We start from the raw sequence: 25,980 nt of genomic DNA, 5'->3' as shown, positions 1-25,980 counted from the left end.
ACTGAACGGAAAGTAAGCGAGGAAGTTGGGGTTGTAAACTTGTGTAGGCCAGGGGGAGAGCTACTTAACCTTTCTTTAGCTGAGTAAAACCTGACCTTTATGTAGCTGAGGAGCAGTGTGTGAAATGGTGAGAGAGACAGGGCCTTTGAGAGAAAACTACCCCCCTTTGGGATGAAAAGCCTTCACATCAATTAGGCGCCTTAAAGCTATGGTGAACTACAACTTTCTTTCAAACCCAAAGCACAGTTTTGTACAGGAACTGAGACTGTAAGCAAAGTCCTTTAAGGCAAGTGCCTTCACGGCACGAACTTCGCTCCAGCGGCGAGATCACAAGGGGCGGAATATGTAGACAACTGCCATATTGGCATTACGAAAATTCCATGCCTTTCTATGGATGAGTTTTTGAGTGCTGTGTCTCTTCATTAGAAAGTCTCTGGTGTAAGTTTTTCAGTGTCCTCTGAAGAGCGATCCCAGCTGAAGCCAGACGACTGATGTCGTCACGGCGCGGTCACCTGCATGATTAAGCACCTCAGTTGAGAAGAGCGGCGTGAATGCAAATGAGATGAGTCATGGCTCTGCCCTCTTTCTCTCCCTCCCTCCCGCACTCACTCTCATTTCCACAGAGAGCCCCCGGGAGGATTGTGGGTAAGAGTGACACAGCCAACCAAAGAGGGAGGGAGGATGGGCACAAAAACAATGAAACAAGTAAAAGCACTCTGGGCGATGTGGGGCCGGGTGAGCCAGAGGGTTCCCATGCCAAGTGAAACTGCAGTTTTCGAGTGGAAGGACACAGTCCCCCACCACAGTAATGAGCAGTGCCAGCTGTGCCCATGTGCCAGTTGTGCCGCCTCCGCCACCTCAGAGATCTGTAGAGCATCTGCCGTTTCAGCTCTGATGCCACTCTGCTCTGAATCTCAATTCATTTCAATTTCAATGAAATTTTACTTATAGTGCGCCAAAACATTACACGTCTCATGGCACTTTACAGAGTGTTAGACAATCAGAGAAAAGGAAAGAAGGCAGGGGCGAGGAAAAACTCCCTAGAATTGGAGATACATATAGGAAGAAAATTCATTCGTTCTCTTTCTCCCTACTTAAATCTACCCATCCATGCGGCCCTTCCCAACACTTGAGATGGCTTTGCCTTGTTGTTCCCCTCCCGGTCTCCTCCACCACGCCATAGAACATCCACATCTGCTGGATCTGCTCCCTCCTGCTGGCTCCCCAATGAATTCCAATCAGTTCTAATTCACTTATACACATATCACGTGTCTACTTATTTAGTCATACTGCAACACTCAAAAGATTTTGCTCCTCTTTTTCGTGACCGATCAGGATCTACTTCTTCAAAGGGTTCATTTGAACACTGCGTGTTAAGAACACAAACAGCCGTAGAGTCTAAACAAACAGGATTAATCCAGTTTGGAAAACTATACATACATGCCCGGTGGTTTCATGTATCACCGGGCGGTAACGGTCAGGGCAGCATTCCCAGCTCCAGCTGACGCCTATTTGTGTGAACGGCAGCAGCACGTAGCGGCCCAGCTGGACGCCTGATGGAGAGCAGCACAGCTTTATTTATCAGCTTCCACTGTGGAGTGTGTTCTCTGGTTACGCTGGAGCTCACATTCCACTGAACACACACACAGGCTGGCCGGTGGTGTGGGCATCATAGTTGTGGTATGTGGTGTGATCGTGGGAAAACCAGGGGCACCACAGAGCTTAAGTGGCTGTGATGGTGTAACCCACGACACGGGGCCTGTTGACACATGCAGGGGCATCCGCCTCAACCCATCATCAGACACGAGTCATGATCTTACCTCATCTCCAACCCTCACGCCAACACACAACAAAAGCACAAAGGCTTATTTGGGTTCTTTCCTGCTCAATGTGACTCATGCTGTTGTAGCTTGTGCTAATAGACCTAAGAAAGGATGAAGAGTGTACACATGCTGTTCCCCAACATCACACCACCGCAGCAAAAAAAAACAAAAAAAACAACTAAAAAAACAAACTAGTACTTTTTAGCATTAAAAATGCCCACTCATTCAGACTGTGTGAATGTGTTTCTTATCTCTCCGGTGGCACAGTTCACTTCCAATCAGAGTCCTGCCGGTGTCCAATTAGCCTCTATTCTCCCGTTGTTGTGCATATTTCATGGGCTCTGAGCTGGGACATAGAGGGGAAGAGGCAGCTGGGGGGGAGAGAGAGAGAGGAAGAGGGGGAGAGAGAGAGAGAGAGAGAGAGAGAGAGAGAGAGAGAGAGAGAGAGATGGCTCTTCCCTGCTGCCTGTGTGAGAGCTCTGGGACACAGCGCATTCTGTGTTGTTATTGCAGTGCTTAGGGCCAGTGCTTCCACACACACACACACACACACACACACACACACACACACACACACACACACACACACACACACACACACACACACACACACACACACACACACATTCAGAGACACACACACACACCATAGACACACAGTCTGCATATGGCTCCTCCAGGACGTTATCACTGTCAAATAAAAATGCAACGCTCCAGAGGAGTCAGTCCCGGGGAGACTATAGTGTTTATGTTCTTCAGGAGTGAGATGGTTGGTTGGGGGGGGGACTGAACACAACAAAATAAAGGGGCATGCGTGATGTGTGACACAGAGGAGGGAAAAATATGTGAGAGACAGAGAGAGAGAGAGAGAGAGAGAGAGAGAGAGAGAGAGAGAGACACAGAGACAGAGAGAGAGACAGAGAGAGATTGTGGAAAAGGAAAGAAGGCAGGCCTTGAAAGTCAGGGATCATAAATTATCCAGGCCAGAGTATAGATATATATAAAAAGTCATGCAGGCTCCCTCCAAACCCAAGAGTCAGCCCTGTGTCAAAATAACTTCTGCACCACTGACAGTGTTTAACGCTTCAGGTCACTAAATCACTAACGGTCCAGCACAGGCACGGAGAGAGCAGGAGGGAGGCTCTGGAGCGACACACAGAGAGATCAGCAGAGAGATAGAGAGCAAGAGAGGGCGGAACACACACAGGAACACTGTATTTAAAGGGACGCACTACGTAGAAGTAGAGATCCCACACACACAGAGAGAGAGAGAGAGAGGGAGAGGGAGAGGGAGAGGGAGAGAGGGAGAGAGAGAGAGAGAGGGAGAGGGAGAGGGAGAGAGAGAGAGAGAGATGAGGGTTGCACTTTGTGCACTTTAAAATGTAGCTTTCTTCCTTAGCTGGAATTCCTATGGCAAGCGCAGCAGTCTGTGATAAGACTGAGAACCGACAGGGAAAGAGTGAGGAATCGCTGCTCTAATTAGACTGGCTGCTGCCCACGTCTATTGTGCTCAGCATAGCATAGCATAGCATACCCTTAGCAGAACAATGGCTCCTCCATCTCCCCTATCTCCTCACCCTCACTGGTGGCTTTCTCCAGCACTTTGGCCAAGTTTGACAACTTTACCACTACATTCCAAAACTCACACCCATCCAAGTCTCTGTCAAACACTGCATGCTGCTGAAGGCAACACACTTTGGGCCCAGGCTCAGATCAGTGCACAATATAATGCATTCGCTGCTTAACCTCTGTAGTGGAAATGAATGCTTGAATATTCAAAGCTGCTCAAACCTGTCGAAACAGGTGTATCAAATGAGCAGCGAATAATGAATATAAGACATAACAAGAGGGATTACCTATTCACCTACAAATGATTCATAACTCTCTGCTTGGTCATTAATTGTGATCGGTCAGTGACAAGTCAATCTGACATTATTTTTCCCACTCGATTCATGACTTCATCACACTGTAGGTCGACTGGATAAATAACTCATTTTCTTTTCACTGTTTTTACTTCCCCCTGCAGAGCAGGCAGGCCTGCACACAGTGTTATAATATAACACTGTATATTATACTTACTGTTATCTATGTTTGATCACATATCCATCTGCCAATGCAGTGCTCAATAAGCAAGCAAGCTTATTGTGGATGTTATCTGAACAGCACGCTGCACTAACACACACACACACACACACACACACACACACACACACACACACTGACCGAGACCATGTCTGGAACAAATGGCGGAAATGAAAGGAGGAGAAGGAGAGCCAGAAGAAAGGACGTCAGAAAACAACACACACAGTCCAACCAGCTGGGAGGAAGTGTTAGCCTAACTCAATTGAGCAGAGGGCGACGTTTCACTGACATCCGGATGCATGCGATGATTCACCATGGTGATCGGGAGAAGCACGGACACACACACACAACTGTCTACTAACCGAATCAGAGCTTCACAAAACCATCTGCGCTGACAACTCCACAGGACACAATGGTGGACTGGGCCCTTTGAGGACAGCCTGACAACTGTGAGTTCCACTCAGTGCACTCCTCTCTCACACTCTCTCTCTCTCTCACTCTCTCTCACACACACACACACACACACTCTCTCTCTCTCACACACACACACACACAAGCGAATGTAGACACACACACAAACACTCCCCTCATAACTGCACGTACAAGCATGCATCGTGCTCACACACACACACGCACACAGTTCAGATCTGATAGATCGTCCGGCCCCTTGCTGGCGTGAGTTGTGGCCAGTGGGTTTTTATGGGCACTAAAGTGCGTTGGCCTGTGAGGGCAGGCAGGTCCTCGGTAACTATATTAGTCTGGACTCAAATATAGTACTCAGGACTCAGCATGCTGACAACATGTCATTTAGGGAAATACAGCGTCTGGTGCACAAACATCACACACAATTCAAAAGAGAGAGAGAGAGAGAGAGAGAGAGAGAAAGAAAGAGAGAGAGAGAGAGAGAGAGAGCGTGAGAGAGAGGAAGGGAGAGAGAGATGGATAGGGAAAGGGAGGGATAGAAAGAGAGAGGGAGAGAGAGGGAGGGTGAGAGAGAGGGAGGGAGAGAGAGGGAGGGAGAAAGAGAGGGAGGGAGAGAGGGAAGGAGAGTGAGAGAGAGATGGATAGGGAGGGAGAGAGAGAGAGATGGATAGGGAGAGGGAGAGAGAGATGGGGAGGGAAGAACAGAGAGGAGGGAGGAGAGAGGGAGAGAGGGAGAGAGGGAAACCACTGAGGATGAAAGGGGCTGTTGTTGACTAACTGGACATGGCATGAAATGCCCTCATGCAGCACACCAACAGATCACTGCCCAGCTGTGGGAGTCACACACACCTGCTCGCGCTCTCTTTCTGTCGGCCTCCATTTATACTCCGTCCCTCTCACACACACAGGGTACACAGACACTACTCTCCAGTCACACTAACTTTTAGGGACACGCAGGCTGACACATCTGGCCAAGAATGTGTTTCTATCCACCGTCTCTCTCTTTCTCACATGTGCGCGCACACGCACACACACACGCACACGCACACGCGCGCTCTGCGACGGCCCAGAGCAGGTGTTTGGCTGCCGGCTGCACAGAGCCGGTTGGAGAGAGGCGTTCAGAGTATGGCTGGCCTGCGGCTTGCCGCTCACATTCAGCCCCGTGGGAGACACAAGGCCTCCTGCCTGCGGTCCCCTAACACCCCCCCCCCCACCCCCACCACACACACACACACACACACACACCCCTGTCCACTCTACATACCCGCACCACGCTCATGCCAGGGCCAGCAGCCAGAGTCCTCTACTGGCTCACACACAGACACTGAGGCCTGCACTGCTCCCTGGAGAAGCACATAGTAAAGTAATGTCCCTAGCTATGAGGGCTGCAAATAACGATTATTTTCCTGATCTATTAATCTGTGGTTTATTTTCTACATCAGCAGATTAGTTGGTTGAAAAATGGGTTAAAAGAAATGTTGATCAATGCTTCCCAAAAAGTCCAAGATGATGTTGTCTACAAGTCAAAGACATTCAGCCTACTGTCGTAGAGCAGTAAGTAAAACCTGAAAATATTCAAGTACCAAAGAAGCTTGAATCAGGGGACTTTTGAGGGTTTTTCCCCCTCATGAAATCCTGGCCGTGTAGAGTGTAGCCATTCCAGCACTGTGCAGTGACTCACTGCGCTCATGCTTGGCCCATGTACGAACACGGACTCCTGCGCTACAGCCTGTGTGGTCAGTCTCCCTCATCGTCTCGTCCACTGAGGCCTGCGCCGCTCCGTGCTCTGGGGGGGGCATGGACATGCTGTCACTACTCAGATACTCAGATGTTGACTTTACAGAAACTCAGCCACTGGCTGAACTCTGATAGATGGAAAAGAAGTGGAAACATGATGAACTACTGGCCATGCAGAGTGTGGCCACCGCAGCGCTGAACCACGTCCTTCCCCCAGGGCCTGTCTGTGTGTGTGTGTGTGTGTGTGTGTGCGCATGTCTGTGTGTGTGTGTGTGTGTGTGTGGTGTGTGTGTGTGTGTGTGTGTGTGTGTGTGCGCATGTGTGTGTGTGTGTGTGTGTGCGCATGTGTGTGTGTGTGTGTGTGTGTGTGTGCGCATGTGTGTGTGTGTGCGCATGTGTGTGTGTGTGTGTGTGTGTGTGTGTGTGTGTGTGTGTGTGTGTGCGCATGTGTGTGTGTGTGTGTGTGTGTGTGTGTGTGTGTGTGTGTGTGTGTGTGTGTGTGTGTGTGTGTGTGTGTGTGTGTGTGTGTGTGCGCGCGTGTGTGTGTGTGGAGAGTGATTCACTGGCTGCGACTCTTGGCCTATTAGTGCGGTGGCGCCTCTCTGTGTCCTCTGTTCTTTTAAATGGCACGATTACAGTGTCACCAGTGCGCTCCCTTTCACGCTCACTAGTGGCCATTTCCCTTTACTGACATGAGAGAGAACGGGGTAGATTCTAACAGGCAGGCTACAACAGGCATGGGACTCAAGTGTTCCGTTCTTAGAGCTGAAATAGTTTTGGAAGACTGGTCTGATTCTTTCGAAAGAGCCATTAATTATAGTGGAAGCTAATTGTCGCAGCGTACACTGTGCAAACGGAGCGCTTCAGTTGCGTGCCCTGTGTAGCCTGCCCAAATGGCCATAAGTCTCCGCAGGAGTTGCTGTTATGTATGGAAAATAAAAGGGAACTGGTTTTGTATGTGTGAATGTGTGAGGGGCCCAGCCATTTTCCATCTAGCAGGCAGAGAGTGTGTGTGTGTGTGTGTGTGGACGGTAATGAGTCACGTGGTTGGGGACAAACCTGTGCCATGTGTCACGCATGTGTCTCATTAAGCAGTAGGCTCAAATGTAGCCTACACAGCTTTGATCCTCACGTTGGGTGACTTCAGCTTGACCCTCTCTCATGTACTAGAGATGCCAGTGCCTGACCTTTGACCTGTCAGAGGTCCCTGACCCTAACCGTGCACCTGTGGGATGGGTCACGAAGGTGACACTTGAGGACTTAATTGTGAATATGATCCAGAGACAGGACTTTGAAGAACCTACGGTCATCAATAGAAACTGAAAACGCATCCAAACAAATCAGTCTTCAAGAAATGTTGTATATAAGCAAGGTTTTAAAAAGGTACCTGACTATCTAAAACATCTAATTATGTTTATGGTTACACAGTAGCACTTGAAAGGGAATGTGTGTGTGTGTCTTAACTGATGGGTGTGGCGAGTTACAGTGGTTGCATTAGGGGTATGTGGTTTTTGGTGGAGATTGTGTACTTGCACGTGTGGCATCCCGTCAGTTGCCACATCTAACCTCTGTTCATATCTGCGGGTTCCTCTTTCAGTCACTACTCAACACCAGTTTTGGGTGGGGTGCTGTTAAATGTCCTTCCTTCCTGCATGGCAAATCTCTGTGGCAAATCTAGCAAGTGTGTGTGAAATAAAAGTTTCTAAATCTGTAGGCGTTAAGAACAATATATTCTTACCAGGAAAGGAGTTAGCCTCGACATGCCCAGGAGTCACCCTACTCCACTGTTTTATGGGTTTACACAGAAAGGGTAGCCTCAAGGTTAAGCTACAGATTGGATAGTCTAGTCACACACACACGCACACACACACACACACAATGTTTTCATAACTCAATAGCTGAAATTTCGTCCTGGCCTTTCCGCTTAAAAGGATTAAAACACTTGATGGTAGAGCCTAGGCTACTTGATACGCCCTCACTGGGCCATAGGCTGGTCCTTGTTGCATTAAAATATCCTCCATCCTCTCCCCTGTGACCTGGGCCACATTATATTTGGATGGATGTTTCCGTTTAGCAGGGGTCTCATCAAAGTGTGGGAACATGTTCCTCTGGGTCACTGTCTGCTCAGCTGAGACAGTGCCCCATACCACAGCTGCTTACTCAGAGAGAAAGAGACACAATGGACGCAGCTAAAACACACAACAACGCTCAAATATGTCAAATGCAAACCAGGCTGTGGCTGTATCCTCACGTCTCTCTGTGACACGGCACATTTACTGACTCCAAGGATGACAGAGGAGGCTGGGTAACGATGGGCAGCCAAGACAGAGTACAAATCCAGTAACAGCTGCGAGACTAGTATTTAAATGTACAATGTGAATTCACAAAAGAACCAAGATTGTGGACAAACAACAATGTCAACCTCATCCATCTCAACATGTCTCTTGCCTTATGTCTCTCCATCTTCCTTCCACACACACACACACACACACACACACACACACACACACAGCTCGTGTCACTCACTGGGCTTTGGAGGATTTGCGTGACCCTCTTCTTCTGCTCCATCATGTTGAAGTCCTGCCGCAGGTCGGGTGACATGTTGCGAGCGCGCAGGTACTCAGGGTCGTTCTCGTCCACGCGGTCAAAGTAGCGCTCCTTGGGCGGCGCGGAGGCGGGCCGCTGGGCGAGGGGGGCGGGGGGGCTGGTGACCACCCCCTGCGTGGCCTCGGCGCTCATGGCTGCTCCTCTCGGGCTGCTCGCTCGGTCTCTCTCCCCGGGCCGACTGGACGCACCACACACACGCGCTCACAGAGGACGGCTCACTGGACTACACCTGAGAGAGGGGGGGGGGGGGGGGGAGAGAAATGGTTATCAGTGCTGTGAAAACAAATATTGAGCAACAGGTGACCGCGCTGACCCTTTTCCACACACACACACACACAGGTGCGCTCACACACACGCGCACACAGACACACAGGCGTGCACGCTTACACAAACACACACACACAAATGTACTTACACACAAACACACAGGGTGACAGGGGAAGCAGATAAGAGTGTGGCTGTCAGATGAGGAAGGAGACGCCCTGACAAACAATCCCTGAGGGGGACCTGCTCATTTGACAGTCAAAACAAACACCCCCTACTCACTCAGTCCTGACAACTGAAGCATTTTATTCTCCAGCACACACACACAGTTAACTTTCCTCTCCAAATCAAACACACAAAGCAGTCACCTGTTTTCCCCATTACCACAGATCTCCATGTGCGTACGCTGATAGCATCTAGGCAACACTGTAAGGAACACGGAACTCATACAGCACAAGGATCTCATCACCCCACCCCCTCCACACACACACACACACACACACAGGCTTCTACCCCTCCAGGGCCCAGCGCCTGCCGCCAAATGGTGTTTTTGAAGTTCTGTTTGACGCTGCAGACACAGACAGAGAGGGTACGTGATGTGTCCACTTTTGAGTGTCCGAGAGTGACTGATGTCTTGCCAGCTGTGTGGGGGTGGCTGGACGGTCAGCCAGTGGACTTCGTGCCTGTGTTTGGACCTGTGTCCCATGTTTTGAGTGGATGCCAAGCTGTCCAATGTAGTCCCACAAGTAAGTGTGTGTGTGTGTGTGTGTGTGTGTGTGTGTGTGTGTGTGTGTGTGTGTGTGTGTGTGTGTGTGTGTGTGTGTGTAGAGGGAGGGCTGAGAAGTGGTGAGGTGGAAGGGACAGGAGTAGAGGGGTTCAATTTGGGGTAGGCAAGAGAGACCAAACTGAATATATGACGACTAGATGGTGTCCAGTTTAGTGTTAATGCCAGGATGCAGGGATTAAAGTGAAAAAAAATCGTTTGACTGAACTTTTTTCAGGCCATAAGTCATACGTTGTTCATATCTACCTATAGAGATAGCACCCCTTTTGCGGTCGCGACCTATTGGTTTTTAATGTACAAAAAGATGCAAACAGCAAAGTAAAGGGAGTATTCGCCTTATTCACACAGCGGCCATTGTTTAAACCAAAACGAGGCTACAGGGTACACTTACTATATAATGAATGCCACCTACAGGTGAATGCATAGAACATAACAATCCTATGGTTTGTGTACCCTGTAGCCTCGTTTTAGCCGCCAATGGCCGCCATGTGAATAAGGCGAATTGAGAGTGTAATTGATTGAGATTGAGTTTTCCTGATGAACAAAAATATATTTTAGTACCATCCCTGACCATTGCTGATTAGCCATTGCTGTTCTTTTCTACTGCAGCAATATTGTAGAAAGGCTTTAACACACTCTTATTTAATTACTTCAGGCCAAAAGTGTTTAAAGGGGAGATTTTTTTCTTAATATGCAATTCAACACCAAGTAAAATCTATAAAATCAAGTTTGCAAGACTTCCCATTTCCTCATCAAAGTAACAAATCAGAACATTCTAGATATTGTTCATATTTCCATTTGTTGCCTCATCCGCATTTAATGAAAACATGGTAATTTTGAGTTTTACAGACAACTCAGTTTTCCAATGAGCAGCAATACTGTGTGTGCTCATGCAGGAGGTCTGCGCATTTGTAACGACAATCTGGAGACAGCGCTTTTGTCTTCAGCAACAGATTGTATAAGGTTGACAAGAGGTTGCGATATGGTTAAGGACAGGTCGTGTTGCGCTATGAAAGAACATGCATAGCCTACTTTCTAAACGTAAAAACGGTCAGCCATAGATAAACGTAGCCTACCTCTGTCGTGGTGGCTAGTTGCACCAGGTAGGGAAGATGTCCTGAAGTGCACGAACGTTAACCTTATGGCGGTCTTCTGATTGGTGGCGTGCTAAAACGTTTTCCTATTGCATCCATAAACAATTTTCTTGCAGCGAACCGCGCAAAAGCAAACTCCTGGCACTTTAATTTCTTTACACCATGGCTTGTTAGTTCTCCCCCGTTTTCATCAGCTGCCCATCTGCATTTATTTTTTAACTTTTGACACCTGCCTTCCTTTAGCAACAACGCATCCATGACAGCTAGTGGCCTTGCCAAATAGACGCACACAAATCATGACGCTAATATGCGAGGTTCTGGTAGGCCCACTGGTTATGGTTTTGTGCTATAAATTAATAATATTTTATAGCAAAGTTTTAAGTTGACTATTTTAATTGTATGGTTATTTTTTGTCAACATACACTCACAACCTATTGTCGTTAAAAGTGAGGCCTAAGCAAAATAGGCTACAAGGCTGTCTGTGCGTCACAAACACGACTGACCCCCTTACTCGACACGCTCAGTCAAAACCTTCCGTCGCAAATTGTGAAAAACATTGTTGTATGTCATAACAGACGGGATAATAAATTGCATAGGCTACGGTTTATATTGCGTCGCTTTACACATAATGTTAGTTGCATTGATTCAAAACTGTAACAATAATAGTAGCCTACATCGGGTGGCATAGCAGGCTATCTGTTCAAGTCATAGGTGACACCCAAAATGAATGACCTCCCCTGACAAGAGTTCGCGATAGTAAGTGTCTACATTGATGCACGGAAAGAACAAAGCCTCCGAATTCGCACATAGAGCTCACAATATCATATCCAAAAAAGTTAAACGGATTGGCCAACCTCATCAGCTGTCTCGATTGTGTCACTATAATCCAACTTTTAGACCGTTATAGTCCTCCATACGTGTTCTTTTTTTTAAGCAAACGCCCGAGACAAGTGTGTAGCTACAACATACAAAGCGAAACTCATGGCTGACGTAGGCCGTATAGGACGTATCTTCTTGAGCGGTCACGGATTGAGACACAGAAAGTTCTCAAGAACACTATTAGGTCTTTAAACATTTACCTAATATTTGTAGTTGCCTTAAAAAAGGAAAAGCAAAGGTGACAGTCCCCCCCCCCTCCTATTTTTTTTCTCATCGGATCTGCATCGATCTCAAATATGACATTTCTAAAATCAAATTGACGGAAATCCGTCCTATGACGGAGAACTTTAATCCTTGAGGATGAACTCATGAAGAAAAACCAAACTCAAAATGAAATTAAACAAAAACTGTGGTGAAGATGCTGTGTTGCACTCTTTAGTCATACTTTGTTTCATGTGATAGAACACTGTAGGAGTGGTGGGGTGGAGTGAAAGAAAGAGAGAGAGAAAGGCAGCAAGCAAGACCATGGCAGCAAAAAGGAGAAGAGAGCAAGACACAGAAAAAGAGTGCAAGACAAGAGTTATGGGAGAGAATAGTGAAAAAAAAACAAAGACTTGCAGCTGCGACTACAATGAACATGCGTGTTTATCAACTCCAACTGAGTTACCGAGGCTACGGAACAGGGCCTTCACCTTACTCTGCCCCTCCGTCCTTCTAGCCATCTCTCTCTCTCAAATTCAAATATGCTTTATTGGCACGACAAACCATATGATGCATTGCCAAAGCGTTCTCGGGAATAATAATAATTAAAGAAAATACAAATACAAAATGATATAAACATGTACAAACATTGTTACACTTTGTCACACACACACACACACACACAGCACGTCACAACTATACAAGACCATTGTCTGTACACGTGCATCACTCACTCTTTCCCTCTCTCTGGTGAAGGCTTAGCCTCATCTTCCCCCAAGCCACCCTACGCCGTTGAGACGCACTCAGGGTGGGGGTCTGACGGGAGATCTCATCTTTGAGCAGTGCCTTGCTAAGCTCCTCATTCAGGTCAAATGCCACTTTAAAAGATGGTTCAGATTAGACGGCAGCCAGAGCTCCCCAGGAGAAAGACAGACGGCACGCCGTAGACTCTGATAACGCACGATAGTCTAAACAGGCCCACGAGAGCCAGCGGAGGGGGAGAGACAGACTGGAGGACGGATGGATGAGGATACTCACACAGAGAGGGGAGAGAAACAGTGCTCTCTCTTCTACTCAGAAATGGTATCCCTTACTGTATGATCTGGGAGAGAGAGAGAGAGAGAGAGAGAGAGAGAGTTCTGTGAAAGTAACAGATGTAGAGTTCAGTTCACAGTGAGTCCTGTGTGTGTCCAGCTGACTAGAGCGGGGCCAGTGGGCAGTTAGATAACGGGCAGAAACCTTAAACGTCAACACAGAAACGCTACAGAAAGGCAAACACACATTCTGATCATGAGACTCGACAGCAACACACTTGACAAAACACACAGCCTGAGGACAAAGTGTGTGTTTGTGTGTGTTTGTGTGTGCGTTAATGGGGGTGGCAATTACCAGTAGCTGCTGATTCAATAGTGCACATAACTATTGAATGAGGTGTGCTGCGTATCAAACACACAATAGATTTCACGTCCAAATCCAAAACAAACAGCAGCCAATGGGGGCAGATAAAAACAGACATGTTCAAAAAGGGTAGGCCAAAAAAAGAAGAGCTCCTTTCACTGCACCTGCTATATTCAACATGGGCTAATGCAACAGGCTCACCCATAACCCACATGACAGGAGCCTACAGGCACAGACTTGCTTGCTGAAACAGAAGGGTTGGAGAGAACTCATAACAGCAGAGTTATAAACGGCGGGGGATAGGCAAACCTGACGGTCAGATTTAATTTGGATTTGGAGCCAACGTCATTTCCATATTGATTCACCGTGTCAATAGCATCGAATCCAAACAGCCACACAATATTGAGTGGTATAACTGTGATACTACGGCTGGTAACACAGACGCAGTCATTCCCTGAGTACTAACCACTTAGTAATTTTTAAAATTCAACCATTTACCAATGATGACGAGCAGGCCAATACCATGTTTGACCGGCTTGACAAGCTTATTTGCATCTATAAGGAACCTTGCACACCACACACAGCTGCATGTATCAAGTCGACAGGTAAAGAGTCAAGGTCAAACGTCTCCCGAGTGCTGTTGGCTCACTTCTTCTTCGCCAGCCGCTGGATGTCTCTCACCTCTGAGACAGTGCAGTCTGGGCTTTTGAGTGCAAGCCACAACACTTGGGCTGATTACATCCAAGGAGAGCCAGCACTGGAGACTCTGGCTAAATACTCTACTCTAGGATATCCACACCTGACTAAACACACACAAACACAATGAATGAGACTATAATTCCATTTACTCACTCACACACACACAAATTCAAGCAACAGAAAAAGGATATTCGGGCCTGTGCCGTGGCAGATGGGCAGGTTACATAATCCAATCCTCAAACTCCAGATTACAGAATGATTTTGCATCGGAGGGGGGTGGGGGGGCAAACACAGGAGTAAATATTTGTGTGCAAGCACTGAAACCCTGGTGCTTTCCAACAGGGACTTCCTTAAATCAGGACGATGTGGATATGTACCAAAAAACATTAACATCAGGCCTACGTTTCCACTCAACAGATGCTTGCCGGCAGTCTGAATTACTCATGGAAATTAATGTGCAATGGGTCGTTAAATCATTCTAATGGCTTGGCTCCTACATATCCAGGCCCTCGAAATGACCACTAAGCTGACTGTTCGGTCTAACTGGCTGTTCGGTCCACTACTAGCATACTAAACTGATGGGTCAGGAGTTTGATTAACCAAAACTGTGCTGCCCTGACAACCTTGCTCTTTTTAAATGCATATATTCATGCATGGGATCCCTAAGGGTTGCAGGCATGGCCTTGGTTCACCTTAATTGATCTGCCAAATTGAATGTAGAATACACCCTGTTAGGAGGGGTGGGAGCATCAGTGACAGCAGCAACTGAATGCCAGGAGGAGGAGAGAGCCTTGTGGCAGTCAGACTGTGTTTCTAACACGTGAGGACTACTGCACGAAGGAAAAAAAAACCTCGGCAACTCACACGACAGCTGCTGTGCCCAAACACAGGCCGTGTTTGGGGCCCAGCACTTGGGCTTCAGTGGTCCGCCCCCACTCCACACGTCCAACACGCTGGCCATGAGGCCACACGTGGGCTGTGTTGTGCCCGAGGACCACAGCAGAGGCAGCTGATGAGGGCTTTGCTGGTGGTGGTTGTGAAGGATGAGGACGGAAGGAGACACATATATCAGAAGGGGGATGGGGGGGGTGAAGGGGGGACACCACACGCATGTAACCACGGCACCAAAGGAGTCACAAGATCTCCATGCTGTGGCCAGAGCCATGTCAATGGCTCATTGTGTGGGAATTTCTCACTGTTAACACCATGAAAAGAAGGAAAGTCTCCCCCTCTCTCTCTTACTGTGTCTGTCTCTCTCTCTCTCCCTGTGTGGGTGTGTGTGTGTCCGTGACTGTCAGACCAGGAAGTCCTGTGGTTCTGGGCCTCAGGGGGATCCAGAAGCAGAGCTGTTTTTAATGGCTCACATGGTAAAACCCTCCCATCCCAGTGGCTAAGACTGCTCTTGCATCTGGGCAAGACCATGGCTGCAGCAACAATTCAGTGCTCTCCATTCCCAGAAATCTCCACTCCTTTCCCCTTCCTACTGATAGATGAGAGGACCTCACCCCCTCGCAAATACCCCATGCCTTACATTTCTCCCTAAAAGTGGGCGCTGCTTGTCTTTTGCCCCGCAGCCCCTATTTATAGTGGAGCAGAGGGGCTCTAGGTTTCAAACCCGATGGCAACAAAGCCAGGAAAGAATCCAGGCTAATTATAGCTGTAAATCTACCGCTGTGCACACGGGAGGCATGCGCTTCGAAAACAAAACGAATGGAGCGTAGGTGAAAAAATGCAGACGCATCAAGCCAAACAATAACATATAAAACGTGGTGCAACGAGTACGGCAACAAAACAATTCTCCCAGTTGCAAATGAGAAGCTGTGCTCTACTGAAGCAACGCATGTTAAAAACCCGGTACAATACACATTAGTTGTGGGTCAGGATTCACGGTAACTCCATGTGGCCAATCCGTCCCTGCCGGCAGAAGAGAAAAGGGACCACGAAGTTCTCCAAAAGCAAGCCATTCTTTAAAATACCCGTGCTTGAAACGACTGCCATGCTCTTGGGACAACAAACACAGTGGTTTGAAAAGAAACAATGTGACCACACTAGCACTCTACAGCAAGCTTATGGTTAGGGTAGGCTATGCGAATAGAACACAGCAAACACAAAAAAAGATACGCTATGTTAAAAAATTGGCGAACAAAAAACAAACCTGTTCCAAAGTCCTGTGTTTCGCTCATGAAAGTGACAACAGTGGCTTAAGTCCGGCGCACATTGTCTTCGTTCAGTCCAGAATCCTCAATTTAAACTCCGGAGGGGACGGAGAAGCGGGGGTAGATAAAAGCAACACAAACAAACCAAATGATTTACTTCCTTTTCCAGTACATCATATGTGGCAGCAACACAGCGGTTAGCAGATAATTGTTTGGCACCGCTTTCTTTTTCCGCGGCAATTTTCAGTTTTTCCTCGTTCGGTCCAGGGCAGCCTGCAGTACACTCCAGCAGCTGAGAGTGAGCGTGCGTAGAGTGTGCGAGAGCGGGAGAGCGCGCGTACTCAACTGGGTGGGTGTGTGTTTCTATGGCAAAGAGCTGACGACGTCACGTGACGAGCTTAATCCATCCCACTTCAAGAGTGCTCGCTACTGGCTAACCAATGACAGGGCAGTTCCCGGGCGAGGCACCACCCCCTGCGTGCCCAAATCAGCCGGATTAAAGGTCAGTGTTTATACTACTTCATGCCTGCCAGCTCCATATTCAGCTATGTCAGCTCTCCCACTTTGAGAGAACGCATGTGTTCAGCCATAAAGTAAAGTATCTAAATATCCAGTTACTAATATCCGTAAATGTATCAAGTAATACACAAATACCCAGAAATACTTGCATACAGGACCTGCTTAGTTCTGTTATAAGATTAACAATGAATTCCGCAACATGTTTCTGCAACACCAGCTTTTTACTAAAAGATAGCAAACATGGCAACTACACTACAACTCTTATCAGTGAGGATAATATTAAAAGCTATTAATCTGATAACCACCACAAGACTTCTATTGTTTGGGGTGTGTGTGTGTGTGTGTGTGTGTGTGTGTGTGTGTGTGTGTGTGTGTGTGTGTGTGTGTGTCATTGTAAACATACAGTAAGTCACAGCTTGGTCTTTACACAAGACATACTGTACTGGGACACACTGCTGTATCCTTCCTGCTGTAATGCAAACCAAACGCTTTGTCTACTTATCGGTAGTGTATGTGGAGTGCGCCTTTCAGCAGATAGGGTGTGCCCACTCGAACAACACAATGAATATGTGCCATTTATACTGTCAGGTGATGACTGCTTAATGCTGAAACTATACTGTACACATACACAATATAGATTACAGTGTATATAGGGACACAAAAATGGTCAATAAATGAGATGAGGCTAAAGCCCAGCCCACAGCGGGACATGTGGCGGGAGGATAAGCTGCTTTTGAGAGATGAAATGAGCGAAGGACAACAGGACTGAGCTGTCGAGCGGTCAGGAAAATGCCATTCGTGTCAGCAGAGTGCACTGCCAGGGTGAGTGTGCTAGGCTGGGGTCCTCTGTAACACAAACACGGAGTTCATTGGGGATGGTGTGAGTGTGTGTGTGTGTGTGTGTGTGTGTGTGTGTGTGTGTGTGTGTGTTTGTGTGTGTGTGTGTGTGTGTTGAAGGTGGGGGGTTGGCGTGTAAAGACTCTTGACTGTCCTGACCTAAGAAGTGTGCACCAGCCGATTGTGTTTGAACAGAAATCCCACAGGGAGCAGACGGGAGAGGGAAAGAATGTGTGTGTGTGTGTGTGTTATATGGAAGAGAGAGTTTGCGAATGTCTATGTTTTTGTGAATGTGTGTGGTATTGTAGATACTGGAAGTGAATATCCATGTGGATGTAACGACAATGCAATAGAGTTAAAGTAAAAGAATGGAGAAAAGGAAGGAGCCTCTGCTGATAGCCAAATCAAAATCCCTGTTATCTCACCACACAGCCTCACATACATTCAAATCCCACTCCCACTTCACCACACACACACACACACACACGCTTATCAAACCACTGACAAGTCTATTAAACACACACAGATGCACCACAAACACACACACACTAAACTGCAGAGGTGTGATAAGTCCAGGCCACTATGCGGACCTTCACACAGCCCTTCCCCTCCACTCCCCACTGCACTGTGGGAACTCTGCAGATATGCGTCTGGCTACAGGAGGATCCACTCTCTCCCCACCGCTTGGAAGACGAGTGGGGCCAGCTAGTTACCCCCGTCCCCACCCCCATCAAGACTCGCCATCTCTGGACACTCATGAGGGGGAGCAATGCCAACGCATGTGGTGATAGGGCCGTGCTTTCCGGAACAGTCATTCAGGCTGGCACTAAAGACTGGCACTGGGTGCCCAGACTGAGGGGCTACTGTACTCCTCAGCATTCTGTCCGCTCCCCCACGCACACACACACACACACACACACACACACACACACACACCACCGCCGCCCCGAGCTGGCCCCAGCTGACACCCATAGCACTGTGCCAGCGAGGCCACCACCCCCCACGTCTGTCCCCTCTCACCCCAAAACAAAAGGAACCCAGGCGAGAGAACTGCGATCGATCAGCGCCGCCAGCAAGTGCTGCATTTCTGAGATGCGGCAGCCAGTTGGCCGAGGATACGCGAGCCACGGGGAGCCGCCGAGAAGCCTCAGTCTGGCAAACAGCCACCAGGGCTGAGCTGTGCGCTCTGGGCCGCTTCTGACACTGCTGTTTGACACCACTGTTCATGACACCGCTGTTTGCTGATCCCACCCTTCCCTTCACAGGATACGCTCACCCTACTTGTCGGCTCTGAGAGGTCTGAAGCCTTGGAATGTGCTTGAGCTTGTTAAGGATTTAAAAAAAAAAAAAAAGAAGAATGAATGAACGCAGCTAATTTGTCTCGCTCGTCCTTGTCACTTCAAAAATCTCAGTTAACCCAGAGTTCTATTTTACATCAGCGGTGACCTGGCAAAGACTGCACTAAATCCATAACATATTTTATTACAATGTTATATTTACAGCACAGCACAGCAAGTCGGTGCGAGTTCTGTTGCACATGCCTGTGGGTATCACTGATATCCCCAACAACTCTGAACGGCCGTCAACAGAGATCTACTTTGTCTAAGTCGTCCAATAAAAACAAATGTGCTTGATTCCCTCTATAGTTGGCGGAGGTTACTGGGAGTTGACCGCTTTCAGAACTGAGCAAAAATGTGCAAAATCGTACCCTTAAAAAAGCTGATACCGAAGTTGTGAAGTCTGTGAGTTGGCAAATCACTAAAGCTCACACAGCCCTCGCTGGCTTGTCCAAATCCTCGCTCCTCTCCTGGCCCGAACAATCTGGGCAGTCTCCAGATATATGCGGTGTGGAGAGGAGTTGATTGGTCTTGATTTAATGGCGTGAGCGCGACCATAAATACAGTTTTCCCCTCACGCTTGTACACTACACTCCCTCCACTTCCCTCCCTGTTGTGCCTCCAAACCCGTTGCCCCCCCCTCTCCTCTTGCCCTGATGTGACGTGTTGATAAGCAGAGCCCCAGGAGTACCTGCCATCGCGTAATAACAACACTACATCATCCCTCGCGCGGTTCCCACGGCCGGACGCACTGACAGGCCGCGTGCGGTGACGTCGTATGCTGATATGGGTGATGCAAAAGCCTGGGAATGCAAACACTTGACCCCAATAAAGAGAGGTTTCCACCTCCTCCTCTCGGCAATAACAATCGCAGCCAGGGTCGAGACCCATACGGGGAGAGCCGCTTTCTTCTCGTGGGTTTTTATGGAAAATCCAGATCTGGGCAAAAACATACATTTCACGGGACCCCTCGAATCTGGGTCTGATTGAATTCATACAAGTTTTTTTGGCAAAGATTAGTTTTACAGCTGAGAATATTTTCGCTGGCTTGGCATCAAATGGTACGATCTAGCTGTGTGTGTGGGGGCATCTACAGAGTGTCCCACAAAGTTGTAAAATCCCACGAGACAGATTGATTTTTACATTAAGTCATAAAAGTGTCTCTTTTTATGTCAGTTTGAGCTGAGGCAACATGGGAGACTTTCGCAATAGTTAAACATCTGACCGGGTCGATGCATTGTGTCCACCACGCACATTCATATATACACACTTGTGTAAATACACACACCTACATATCCTATAGCTAACCCCAGGAGACGTAGGCTACATGACATGAGCCCCAGGAGATAAATCTTAAGCCTTTAATCTGTAAGACAGAAATGGGCATAAAACACAAGAGATGCCCCGGCCACAGGGCTAATCTATAACCAGGAGAGACGACAAGGTCCTCTCATTTCCCCGCCCACCAGCCAAACAAGGCCGCCTGTGTCTATCTGCATGTGTGTTTGTTGTGTTTGTTGTGTGTGTGTGTGTGTGTGTGTGTGTGTGTGTGTGTGTGTGTGTGTGTGTGTGGGCAATGATCTGCACAAGCCAGTTTTGGTCCTGCAGCTAGAAAGAGTAACTTGAACTTTTCGCCAATTGACAGAAGCATAGTCAAACGTGAAGGAGCGGACTTCCCCTTAGTGTGCTAAGGTGTACAGCCACCACCCCTCCAACAAACACACACACACACACTAGGCCAGGTTCTGTTGACTCAGGGATTGTTTGCTGAGCTTGCTGAACAATAACAAGACCAATGGCAGAATTTCTTTCTCAGATTGCTGCAACCCTTCTGAGGCAGGACGAAGGCCTAGGCCTCCAAACTAGATAACTAAAGCTTAGTGTTCTACATGAAAGAATTGTACAGAATAGGGAAAAAACCTATGACCCTAATTATAATTTATAAGTTGGCAAAGTCCCTTGATACATAGAACATGTTGCTTGCACACAGCCAATCTTTCATTCGGCAAGCAAAGTTAAATATTTTTTTCTCGAATCATTGAGCCCAAAAGGACATGTTGATTGGCAGGGAAAGTTTGCCTTAAACCATACTTGAAAACCTTCAGACAGCTCCTCAGAGCTATACCATAGACCTAAAGACATCTTCTCAGAGCTATACCATAGACCTAAAGACATCTTCTCAGAGCTATACCATAGACCTAAAGACATCTTCTCAGAGCTATACCATAGAAGACCTGAAGACAGACAGACAGAAGACAGACAACTGAATATCTTTTTCACCCATTAGCAACAAATGCACTACCATTTCCTTGTAGGCACTTGGTGGAGTCAGATTTAGGATGGTTGTCTTCACGTCGCTATCGTCGACGCTTCGAACAGACCTTCTATGCATTCCATAAGTGCCAAAAGCATAAGGAATATGACATATTAGGGAAGAGAGGTTGTGTCATTCTTTTGACGCCTGCTCATCTCTGCTGTCTGGATGACGACGGATCAGAGATGTGGTATCACAGCAACCAAGGGAAACAAACAAAATCAAGTCTTGGAGAGCTTGGAGTGAAACCTGAACATTTTAACAGTTTTGCACTCCATTTGTCAAGCAGGTGACCTTCAACTGAAATCTGACTTACGACTTCACAGGGTTTTGTTACAAAAGTTTAGTCCGTGTCAAAACCAACCCTCGTCCCTTTTAGAAGTCTTTCTAATCACTAACTATGGCCCTGAGGACCACTGACACCACCCTCCACTCACTTATTTACCTTTTAGCTCTATTTGATGCTGCTGCCAAAATCTGACACATGATGAACACAAAACCACTAAGAACTGAGTCCTGTGTGACGACTGTAGGAACCGTACTGGACCTCACCCGGTTTACAACAGTACAACTTCCCATTTCCTCCTTGAAGTACCGTCTCTGCCAAAAATGTCCGGATGCAGCTTGGTGAAGTAGCTAGCGGCGAGCGATGGGATTGGCAGAGGGACATTTATGTAGGGGTCAAACAGAGGTTCTGTTTAAAGTAGCGACAGCAATTAGGCAAGACCACTGATGAAACAGCCAATCAGCTGCCAACCTAGACAGCTGAACTAGCTTGACAACTTGATATGTCTGCATGTACATTCATACACACAGACAAGAGAGAGAAAGAGGGAAAGAGAGAGAGAGAAAGAGGGAAAGAGAGAGAGAAAGAGAAAAAGGGAAAGAGATGGCATCTTTCATGATGCATTAAACCACTGGTATGATGACATATTCTTACATTTTCCTCTCCCCCAAAAGAGGGTTAACTCCCAAAGATAATCCCTGGCCTTTTAAAATCCCTGTTCACACCATCAGCACATCAAACGGCAAAGTGGGAAGGAAGCCTGTAAACTAACAACTTTACTGTTTGTTGTTCTATTTCAGTTTATCTCGATGTGAGCCAACTCTGTTTCCTCCAGGTCACTGCTTGCTACATTTCCGCTGGCCTCCTCCGTGTTGCATTGAATGCCTCAGTAACAGTCTACTCACAGGCAATCTTACGACGGAGCAGCAACAAACACTCGAAGGACAGTGATTCATTGTCTGTGGTTATGTCTGTGGCTAAAAACACCAATGGGGTGACCGTATCAGTGGAGGCAATCAGGGACAACAAAGAACATAAACTGAACCTGACACACGGGAGCACACAGACACATGTCACATAAACACAGAGGTGCACACCCACACACACACACACAAAGGTGCACACTCACACACTCACCCACACACGCAAGGTAAATCAATCTGCAGACACCTCAGCAAGCCAAAAAATGCATCTGCCTAACCTGTTTGTGAAGAACACAGGGATTAAAGTGAAAAAAAATCGTTTGACTGAACTTTTTTCAGGCCATAAGTCATACGTTGTTCATATCTACCTATAGAGATAGCACCCCTTTTGCGGTCGCGACCTATTGGTTTTTAATGTACAAAAAGATGCAAACAGCAAAGTAAAGGGAGTATTCGCCTTATTCACACAGCGGCCATTGTTTAAACCAAAACGAGGCTACAGGGTACACTTACTATATAATGAATGCCACCTACAGGTGAATGCATAGAACATAACAATCCTATGGTTTGTGTACCCTGTAGCCTCGTTTTAGCCGCCAATGGCCGCCATGTGAATAAGGCGAATTGAGAGTGTAATTGATTGAGATTGAGTTTTCCTGATGAACAAAAATATATTTTAGTACCATCCCTGACCATTGCTGATTAGCCATTGCTGTTCTTTTCTACTGCAGCAATATTGTAGAAAGGCTTTAACACACTCTTATTTAATTACTTCAGGCCAAAAGTGTTTAAAGGGGAGATTTTTTTCTTAATATGCAATTCAACACCAAGTAAAATCTATAAAATCAAGTTTGCAAGACTTCCCATTTCCTCATCAAAGTAACAAATCAGAACATTCTAGATATTGTTCATATTTCCATTTGTTGCCTCATCCGCATTTAATGAAAACATGGTAATTTTGAGTTTTACAGACAACTCAGTTTTCCAATGAGCAGCAATACTGTGTGTGCTCATGCAGGAGGTCTGCGCATTTGTAACGACAATCTGGAGACAGCGCTTTTGTCTTCAGCAACAGATTGTATAAGGTTGACAAGAGGTTGCGATATGGTTAAGGACAGGTCGTGTTGCGCTATGAAAGAACATGCATAGCCTACTTTCTAAACGTAAAAACGGTCAGCCATAGATAAACGTAGCCTACCTCTGTCGTGGTGGCTAGTTGCACCAGGTAGGGAAGATGTCCTGAAGTGCACGAACGTTAACCTTATGGCGGTCTTCTGATTGGTGGCGTGCTAAAACGTTTTCCTATTGCATCCATAAACAATTTTCTTGCAGCGAACCGCGCAAAAGCAAACTCCTGGCACTTTAATTTCTTTACACCATGGCTTGTTAGTTCTCCCCCGTTTTCATCAGCTGCCCATCTGCATTTATTTTTTAACTTTTGACACCTGCCTTCCTTTAGCAACAACGCATCCATGACAGCTAGTGGCCTTGCCAAATAGACGCACACAAATCATGACGCTAATATGCGAGGTTCTGGTAGGCCCACTGGTTATGGTTTTGTGCTATAAATTAATAATATTTTATAGCAAAGTTTTAAGTTGACTATTTTAATTGTATGGTTATTTTTTGTCAACATACACTCACAACCTATTGTCGTTAAAAGTGAGGCCTAAGCAAAATAGGCTACAAGGCTGTCTGTGCGTCACAAACACGACTGACCCCCTTACTCGACACGCTCAGTCAAAACCTTCCGTCGCAAATTGTGAAAAACATTGTTGTATGTCATAACAGACGGGATAATAAATTGCATAGGCTACGGTTTATATTGCGTCGCTTTACACATAATGTTAGTTGCATTGATTCAAAACTGTAACAATAATAGTAGCCTACATCGGGTGGCATAGCAGGCTATCTGTTCAAGTCATAGGTGACACCCAAAATGAATGACCTCCCCTGACAAGAGTTCGCGATAGTAAGTGTCTACATTGATGCACGGAAAGAACAAAGCCTCCGAATTCGCACATAGAGCTCACAATATCATATCCAAAAAAGTTAAACGGATTGGCCAACCTCATCAGCTGTCTCGATTGTGTCACTATAATCCAACTTTTAGACCGTTATAGTCCTCCATACGTGTTCTTTTTTTTAAGCAAACGCCCGAGACAAGTGTGTAGCTACAACATACAAAGCGAAACTCATGGCTGACGTAGGCCGTATAGGACGTATCTTCTTGAGCGGTCACGGATTGAGACACAGAAAGTTCTCAAGAACACTATTAGGTCTTTAAACATTTACCTAATATTTGTAGTTGCCTTAAAAAAGGAAAAGCAAAGGTGACAGTCCCCCCCCCCTCCTATTTTTTTTCTCATCGGATCTGCATCGATCTCAAATATGACATTTCTAAAATCAAATTGACGGAAATCCGTCCTATGACGGAGAACTTTAATCCTTGAGAACATAAAACATGAAATCCTCTGGCCATAGATGCTAATGCAGTAGGCCACAATGTAGCTTGGTTCACTGCAGGTCATATAGGGTATTGTTTTGTTTTAGTGTTTGTGTGTGTGTCACAACCCCACTGTCTCGCACCAGATGTTTTCCTGGAGAAACCGTTTGAGACACAGGAAAAAAAAAAAAAAAAAACACAATGAGACCATGTGCCGGCAGACCAATCAGATCAATTTACATTCCCAAAATTCTGCCTCATCTTGCAATCATGTGGAGGAGGGCCATGTGAAATAGTTCCCCCAAGACTCCAGTCCAAGAGCCTGAGAGCCTGTATCCTCCAACGCTGTTGCTGCTACAAACCATGTCTGTTACACTGAACAGCTCTCTCATGCATCAGCAATGTGGGGCGTGGAGAATCAAAATCAGGGTTACAGAATACAGAACTCTTTCTCTTAATTGCTGATTCCATAATTTAAAGACTTCATCCACACGCAGCTAAAGATCCAGCCAGGAAAAAAAAACACAGGAGTAGTGTCTCACTGAAGGAAAAAAACCCTACTGCACCAAGTGAGAAAAGTTCCCCAAAATAGCACAGCAATGTGTTACATAATGCCGCACCCTTTAAAATAACCCCCATCATTAGCTCTAATACTTTCCCCATGCTGTTGCTGTTGTTGTCAAGAGAGCTGGTGTAATGGCTAACTTAACTCCACAGTCTTTGGACCGTCGAGACACAACTATGAATCTGTGAAGTGACTGCCTGTAGCGTTTCATTATTTTTAAGGTAATCATCTTCCATTTTGCCATTAAGCCTATTCAACCACAACAAGACAGTGCAAGCATTCTCTGTAAATATCCTACTTACCCTGCAACACTGTGGCTTTCAGCTTGCCGTGCCCTGCGTTGACTTAAGAGAGCCGTGGCCCGATGCACGCAAACTCCAGAGTTATTAAAGGGCCTTTTTAGGGATCAAACTGCATCAACAAGTCATGATCTCCAATAGATGAGAGAATTATGTTTGGTTGAATCATGTGTAATTGTTTTTCTAGGTTATGACTGTCTTGCTTTATATATGTCGTGTACACAAAGCAGACTCTGTGCTTGTAGCGGCTAGGCTAAACAGGAGTGCACAAATCACGAGGCCTTTCCATAAACTGTCCTCAAATAAA

At 46.7% G+C, this 25,980-nt stretch overlaps 1 protein-coding gene across 4 annotated transcripts in view; it reads right to left on the bottom strand.

Moving 5' to 3' along the window:
* Positions 1–25,980, bottom strand: part of add3a (adducin 3 (gamma) a) — a 105,323-nt gene that overhangs the window by 29,355 nt on the left and 49,988 nt on the right. For 2 of the 4 annotated variants that reach the window (XM_076293296.1, XM_076293311.1), the window contains exons 1-2: positions 16,147–16,463; positions 8,592–8,901 (exon numbers count right to left, since the gene is read on the bottom strand). In XM_076293296.1, coding sequence (XP_076149411.1) covers positions 8,592–8,804 — 213 coding nt within the window. In that variant the 5' untranslated portion in view covers positions 8,805–8,901; positions 16,147–16,463. Of the gene's footprint in view, positions 1–8,591; positions 8,902–16,146; positions 16,464–25,980 lie in introns of those variants that run through there. The other 2 variants (XM_076293304.1, XM_076293297.1) reach the window with 1 other exon arrangement.

The sequence above is a fragment of the Alosa pseudoharengus genome, unplaced genomic scaffold, assembly GCF_046254945.1.
Source record: "Alosa pseudoharengus isolate Yale_2024_CS ecotype anadromous, Long Island Sound unplaced genomic scaffold, YU_APseudo_1.1 YU_APseudo_1.1_scf_1, whole genome shotgun sequence".
In the NCBI taxonomy this organism is placed as follows: domain Eukaryota; kingdom Metazoa; phylum Chordata; class Actinopteri; order Clupeiformes; family Clupeidae; genus Alosa; species Alosa pseudoharengus.
Note: the sequence above shows the minus strand (reverse complement) of the source record. Positions and strands in the feature narration are given on the sequence as shown.